Below are 7,222 nucleotides of genomic sequence, written 5' to 3'. Positions count from 1 at the left end.
GGACCTTGGCGTTGGCGGAGACTATTCGTCGGCCCAATGATGGCGTTTGGAAATATCTCCCTCGACGGCAAGCGAGTCAGCAAATCAAGTTATCCTAATCGCAATGCAGCAATATTATCAGTTTCCAAGCCCAAGCTCATCTGACGCTTCGAGGGTGAGCTCTACTCAATACAAGACCGCCCAGCCCATGCCATGGCTTTGCCATGGCTTCGCCAAGCAGCCCTGTGGAGTCTGACTGGCTCACTACGGAAGATCGGCTCCTCCCCAAAATCCACAGTATATTCGACACCACCGTGGCATTGTCTTGGACTGCACACAGCTCCATGCTGCTGGGATTCTGGGGAATGAGCCCAGCTTTCGCCTCTATCTTGTTGCATCCTCAATTGGGCAGGTGGGTAGGACCATACTCTGCTTAGGGTCTCAAATGCCCCAGGATGTTGGCGGACTTTGGTTGCAAGTCAGATGGAGCAAAAGAAGGAGAAAAAAAAAAAACTTAATAAGTGTAATCCCTTCCTCGTTGCCTCGCGCTGCCAGTGTCTCCATTCCTGCTTGTTTGTTACAACCTCAGCCTCGTGACCATCTGCATCACAAATTGAACGAACCAAGATGGCGACGCACGTGCAGGCAGACAACAACACGTCCCAGCCGAGCTTCGGCCGCAAGCTCTGGCTGTTGGTGGCACCGGATGCCAAGAAGGACGAGGATGGTCGCGATAACTTCAACTCGCGCTCCCAGTTTGTGCTTTGCGCCATGGGCGGCGCCGTCGGTCTCGGAAACCTCCTCCGTTTCCCGTCCGTCGTGTACAACAACTACGGCCTGCAGTTCTTCATCCCTTACTTCTTTGCCCTCTTCTTTATCGGTATTCCCATCCTCTGCCTCGAGATCTGCCTGGGCCAGGCCTACCGTGGAGGCTGCGTGACGGCATGGAACAACAACAACCACCGTGCCAAGGGCATCGGCTTCTCCATGGTGTTTAACGGCTATTCCGTCAGTGGTTACTACGTTGCCATTTTGGCCTACGCCATGAGCTACTTTCGTCGTTCTTTCGAGAGCCCTCTCCCTTGGCAGGGCAGGTCAACTATCACATACTTCTTCGAGGAAATAACCCACCGCGTGCAGCCGATTGGAGATCCCGGGACGATGATGTACTACCCCAGCATGCGTGTCGTTGGCGAGACGGCCGGATGGGTAAGCAAGCCCTTTTGTTCTTTTGCCCCAAAAAAATCTAATACAATCAAATACAGTCTCTCAAAACGAGCAAAGCTGTTAACAACTCGGAATCTCCAGAGTCTCCTTATCTGGTTCGCTACTTGGCTCTGCACCTTCAAGGGTGTTGGCTTGACAGGGCGAGTTATCTACATCACCATGGCACTTCCGTTGATCATGATTGCCATCCTGGCCATCAGGTCCCTGTCTCTACCCAACGCCTCAGATGGCTTCCGCCTGTACCTCGGCATCTGGCGCAACGAATCACTCGCCGGCCCCACTGTGTGGCAGGACGCCTTTGGTCAAATGTTCTTTTCTATTGGTGTCGGCTTTGGCTACTTCACGTCGTACGCGTCGTACAACTCCAAGTTCTCCAACGCCGTCCAGGATGCCTTCATCGTCGCCATTAGCAACTCGGCCATCGAGATCATTTCTGCCCTGGCCGTCATGGGCATTGTCGGCTTCCTTGGCCTGTCCCTTGAAGAAACTGGCCGACTTGGCACTTTCAGTTCGGGATTCTTCTACTACCCGCAGGCCCTTGTCGAGATGCCCGGTGCCAATTTCTTCTCGGCCCTCTTCTTCCTCACCCTCGTGCTTCTCGGCTTGACTTGCGTCTTTGCTCTTTACGAGGTCTTGGTGACCATGATCTGCGACACGGACTGGGGCAAGCGCATTCCGCGCTGGGTCGTCTCCACCACGGTCGTCGTCTGTTCTTACCTCATCACGCTCCTCTACTGCACTGAAGTTGGTTTCGCGCTGCTCGACGCCATCGACGGCTTCGTCAACGACCTGGCCCTCTTCTTCACCGTCTGGTGCGAGTGCCTGTTCGCCACCACCCTCTACCGCTGGCGCGACGCGGTCGACCAGGTTGGCCTTGTCAGCTACTCGCTGTACAACGGCGGCTTTGTCCTTGCGCACTTTGTCGGCTTGCTCATCGCCCACCTGGTGAGCGCCGAGGCTGGTGCCGGCGCCGGCTTTGGAATCTTTATCGCCGGCGCGCTGGCGTCCGCCTTTGTGGGCAAGACACCCACCGTCGCTGCTCCTAGCTTCTGGGGCAACAGCACCATGCTTAGCCGGTTCTGGTACAATGCCTTTTACTCTGTGAGTTGCTTTCTACTTTTTTGTTCTGTTGTTAAGAGTCTAAACGCTATGGACTATTGCTGATGTAACCTCTTTTCCACAAACACAGGGCAACCAGCTCAAGCGCGATCTCAACCGCGTCGTCGCTACAGGCAGCAACTGGCGCCTGCACTGGTTCTGGCCCATCTGCCTCAAGTACATCACGGCCCCGGCCGTGGGGCTTGTGTTCACGTTTGCGTACCCCAAGTTTCTTAACCTCGACCCGGAAGGCGACAGGATGTCCGAGAACCCGCCATACATCTACTCGTTTGCGCTGATGCACCTCGTCATGGTCTTCATCGTCGGCCTGTTTATCTTCCCGCGCTTTTTCAACTTTTTGATACCCGAGACGCGCAGGGAGGACGGCAAGTGGCGCGAGGCCATGCCGCAGGTCACGGTGGGCGGCAGGCCCGAGCTGGTGGACGAGCGCGTCGAGAACGGCACGGGAGGATTAGGAGGAGCAGGGCAGGGCTTCGGCACGGGCGGTGGCGTCGTCGGCAGCGGCGGCAGCAGCAGCCGGGACGACGAGATCCAGGAGTCCAAGGGCCTGAACAGCCAGAGGGTCCAGGAGCCGAGCGACGAGTTCGTCTCGGAGCCCAAGGGCGCCTACGTCGATAAGTCCTGAAGAGAGGGGCCAATAATGTGATACCCGACTCCTCGTCAATTGGATCCGCGTTTTCTCCCAGATGGAGGGGCGCACCGATTCTTAAGAGAGTAAATTGCGTTTTTTTTTAACCATGGGGTTTCGTTCAAGTTCAGTATCATGTCGAAGACTGTTGACTGCAAGGTTTCCACTCTTACATTCGTTTAATATATACCTACATGCCTTGTCTGCAATATCATGCAATTACTCCTTCACCGATCACTTGTCTCCTAGGCCGGGTAACACGCGCTTCTGGCACTTGGAGTCCCACCGCGAATGCGATGTGTGTGAACCAGCGGACAGTGTCGCGTACAACAGGTGCATCGAGGGGCTGTTTATACAAATGCGTATCAAGTAAGCAACCATGGCAAGGACTGGGGTCGGATGACAGAAAAAAAGAAAAAAAAAAGACGAGGCCCGGCCTGTCCTGTCTCTGCGCAAGGTAGCCTAGAGTCCAGCGGCGCCCGCGACCCGGTCGGGAAGGATTGCTTCCTTCTCATTCTGCTGTGGATGGATCAGCTTGCTGCAGCGGCGTGGTCGATGGCCCCCCCTTTTTTTTCTTTTTTTTTTTTTTTGTCATGGCGGCTTTGGTTGCGGCCTTTCTATACATCTTTTTGCACGTGGAGGGTGGTATATATATATATATATATATATATATATATATATATATATATATATATATATATATATATATTTTGGCACTTGTATTTGGCTTCTGAGCCGTGCATGCTATGCTGTATGATTGAATGAGGGATTGGAAAGGTAATATCTCGGGCCCGAGGTGCTCCGAGGGTGCATCACTGCCCTTTTCCCCCCTCGTCGACCAACATGAGACCCATTGTGGGTAATGGAAGGCGGCTGTGTGTTTGATGAGACCATGTTTGCAGTGTTGCGCAATTGCGAAAGATTGGCCTTGTCAATTGAAACAGGGAATGTGCATGGCTCACATGAAGCTGTCATCGCATCTCTTTTGGGCTTGCTTCACGGCTGCGGAGGCAAAAAAAAAAAAAAAGAGACACAAAGACTCCTGCATTCCAGGCTGATGTTGGTCGCCGTCAAAACACACTTGAACACAGCCAGCCCGACTCCATCAACAAACTTGTTCGTATTTATGTACCCCATGACAACCTATATGCTCGCTCCCCATCGTTTAACGAATGAAAACCAGAAACGAAAACGCCGACAATGATTGATGAGGAGACGCCACAAGAAAAAAAAAAGCGTCCTAACTCCGCCACGCCATGCTGCATTTTGATCGCACCAGGGACTTATCCCATTTCCTCCCCGAAAACTCGAGCGGAAATAAGGGGTCCAGACGACTAAAGAAAAACAGTCGTCCATACAGAAAAGAGAGAAAATCTCAAGCCAACCAGCCCAGCATCTCCAGCGTGTTCCTCGACTCGAGGCTGCTCATGCCCGCGACGCCCAGACCCCTGACCTGCGACCCCTTGCGCAGCTTCTGCAAACCGACGGCGACCTTCCACCCCTCCTCCTCTCCGACCACAAACAGGTACCGCTTGCCCTCCTGGTCCCGGATGGTAGCGCGTAGCAGGTGCAGGCCCTTTGTCGCCTGCGACATGCTGCCGCCGCCCAGGTTGGGGGCCAGGCCGCGGCCGCACTTGTCCCTGCACTCGCGCAGCATGTCGGCGAGGTGGGAGTCGGCCTCCTCGCCCAGCAGCATCTTTGGCGCGCCGCGGGCCTCGCCCCTGCGTGCTCCCGCGCCGCCCATGACGCCGCGCAGGAATGAGCTGCCGGCGGCCTGCTGGTTCTTCTTGGGGTTGTGGGGACCGTCGTCGTCGCGGGCGGCCAGGGCGGCGACGTGAGCGGGGCACCAGACCTCGACCTGCTTGAGGGTCCAGGCCTTGACGTCCCACTCGCGCTGGGGTACGCCACGGACGTCGTCGTCGATAAAGAGGCCTTCGGTCGTGACGCGGAGTATCAGCCCGTCCGTCACGGGCGCCTGGCCCGAAATGAGCTGGCTGCTGGGCGTCTTGGCGAACTGGTTCAGGAAGCCGTACACGGCCCGAATCACAATCTTGTCCGGGTCCTTGGTGCTGTACGGCATGCGCATCGAGGGCGGCGGCGTTGTACGTGCCGTGCTCTGCGACGGCGCCCACGACGACTCGGAGTACTCCGAGTTGGACTTGCGGTGGTGCGAACGCTTGGGCTTGTCGTACGGCCGGTACGAGTACGTAGTCTCCTCGTCGTCCATGTAGCTTCTGGCGGTGGGTGGTGGTGGCTTCGAGTTCGGCGTGGCGGGGGGTGGTGTAGAGACTGAAGCCGTCGATCGTGGCGGGGCGGGCTTCGGTGACGGGACTGAAGCTGTTGATCGTGGCGCGGCCGGCGGTTTCGGGGAGGCGGGCTGAGGAGCGGGAGTCGGTTTCCCGTTGGGCCAGGGGTTGGTCTTTTCGCCGCTGCCCGAGAATGCGTACGAGCCCCCCTTGCGAGGCTCTTGTGCTTCCTTTTCCTTCTCTAACCTCTCCTTCTCCAACCGTTCCTTTTCTAGCCTTTCCTTTTCTAGCCGTTCCTTCTCTAACCTCTCCTTTTCTAGCCTTTCCCTCTCCGCCTTTTCCTTCTCGAGCTTTTCCTTCTCGAGCCTCTCCTTGGCCAGCCTTTCGGCCAACTCCTTGGCTCTGAGATCTCGGAGCTCGCGTTCTCTCTGCTCCTTCTCCCGCAGGTCACGCAGCTCCTGTTCTTTCTTTTCGAGAGCTTCTCTGAGCTCGCGTTCCTTCTTTTCCCGCTCCGCCTTTTCCTTTGCCTCCTTCTCGGCCTTTTCCCTCTCCCGCTCGGCTCGCTCGCGTGCCTCCTTTTCGCGAAGCTGCTTCAGCCTTGCGGCGATGGCTTCGCGTTTCTTTTGTTCCTCCTCTTTCTTTTTGCGTTCCTCTTCCCGCTTGCGCGTCTCCTCCCTTGCACGCTCCCAGGCGCTCTTGTAGTCCGGCTTGGACTCCGGCTTGGGTTCCGGCTTAGGTTCTGGCTTAGGTTCTGGCTTGGGCTCTGCTTTTGGCTCCGGTTTAGGTTCTGGTTTGGCCTCTGGCTTGGGCTCTGGTTTGGGTTCAGGTTTTGGTTCCGGTTTGGGTTCCTCTTTTGGCGGTGGAGGCGGCGGTGGGGGCGGCGGCTGGTGCTGCTGGTGCTGTTGTTGTTGTTGGTGATGGTGATGGTGCTGCTCGGGCTCTGGCGAGCGTTGCTGCCACGACTGCTTCGGCTTCTCTGAGCCAGGCGGCGGAGGGTGTGGACCACCGTTCTGATTCGGCGGTGTCTCGTGTCGGGGCGGAGGTGGGGGCGGTCCAGAGTCTCCAAACCCGCCGTTGGCGCTGCCATTCCCAAAGCCGCCAGCTCCGGGTCCACTACTATGGGAGTTATGCCTCGAGTGGCCTTGACCGCCACCTCCTCGGAAACCTCCGTCACCCTGCTGCGTTCTACCCAAGGACCAGGCGCCGAGACCGACGGCAACGGTCAGCATGGCCATTCCCATGCTGCCCATGCCCTGAAAGTTTGACCACCACAGCTTGAAGGCCGGGGCCATGCTCTGCAGCAGCACGACGAGAACTATGGCGGAGGCGAAGCCGGCCACGAAGCTGTTGGTGTTGGGCCTCAAAGACGGGAGGTACAAGAAGCCGGACCCGGCCGAGTGCTCAGGTATTATGAAGACATCGTACTTGCCCGGGGGCAGACCGCCGCTCCGGGTCGTCTTGGGGTTCTCACCGTGCGGCGGCGGTGGCGGGGGCGGAGGGCCGCCGCTCATGGTTATGGGTTTTTGGTTATTGTGCTAAGGCGAGCAAGCAAGCAGCTTTGACTCGGAAAGCTGAATTGAGTTTTGGGAATGAAGATTGAAACCAAAATTGGGATTTCTTGTTTGATGTTTCGAGTCAAAATAGTACCGAGATAATGTAGGTTTAGACACAAAGCCATCTGCAGTGACTCGTGGTCAAGTTGTGTTTCGAGGTAACGGGAAAGTGAGTGAGTGTGGAGAAAAAAAAAACAAAGGGAGAAAAAAAAAAAAAAGGCAGGGGTAGTTTTCTGCATGGGTTGGTGCTGCTTGCCGTAGCCCCTTCTAGTTCCAGCCCCTACCCAGCAGTGGGGTGGCCCGCCACGGTTGGTCAACAAGCACGGCCCGTAGCAACGGCACGAAGTGCATGTGCCAATCAACCAGTCGACGCTCTTGTTCCGCTGCAGAGGTTGTTCTCCATTGGCAGACAAACAAATGCAAACCCCGCTGATGCCCGATGCAAGCCAAAATCTGGGTAGGGCGATTGG

General features: G+C 56.5%; 2 protein-coding genes across 2 annotated transcripts; one reads left to right on the top strand and one right to left on the bottom strand.

Moving 5' to 3' along the window:
* Positions 1 to 606: 606 nt before the first annotated feature.
* PpBr36_07895 (uncharacterized protein) lies at positions 607 to 2,950 on the top strand (the record flags this gene model as incomplete). Its single annotated transcript, XM_029895028.1, has 3 exons — positions 607 to 1,188; positions 1,288 to 2,307; positions 2,396 to 2,950. The coding sequence occupies 3 exons, from the start codon at positions 607 to 609 to the stop codon at positions 2,948 to 2,950; spliced, it is 2,157 nt and encodes a 718-aa protein (XP_029748562.1).
* A 1,378-nt stretch (positions 2,951 to 4,328) lies between these two features.
* PpBr36_07894 (uncharacterized protein) lies at positions 4,329 to 6,710 on the bottom strand (the record flags this gene model as incomplete). Its single annotated transcript, XM_029895027.1, has 2 exons — positions 4,329 to 6,049; positions 6,317 to 6,710. 2 exons carry the CDS (start codon positions 6,708 to 6,710, stop codon positions 4,329 to 4,331), a joined length of 2,115 nt encoding a protein of 704 aa, XP_029748129.1.
* Positions 6,711 to 7,222: the final 512 nt, after the last annotated feature.

The sequence above is a fragment of the Pyricularia pennisetigena genome, chromosome 1 (assembly GCF_004337985.1).
Source record: "Pyricularia pennisetigena strain Br36 chromosome 1, whole genome shotgun sequence".
Classification (NCBI taxonomy): domain Eukaryota; kingdom Fungi; phylum Ascomycota; class Sordariomycetes; order Magnaporthales; family Pyriculariaceae; genus Pyricularia; species Pyricularia pennisetigena.
The sequence above is the reverse complement of the archived record's forward strand: the minus strand, read 5'-3'. Positions and strand labels throughout refer to the sequence as shown.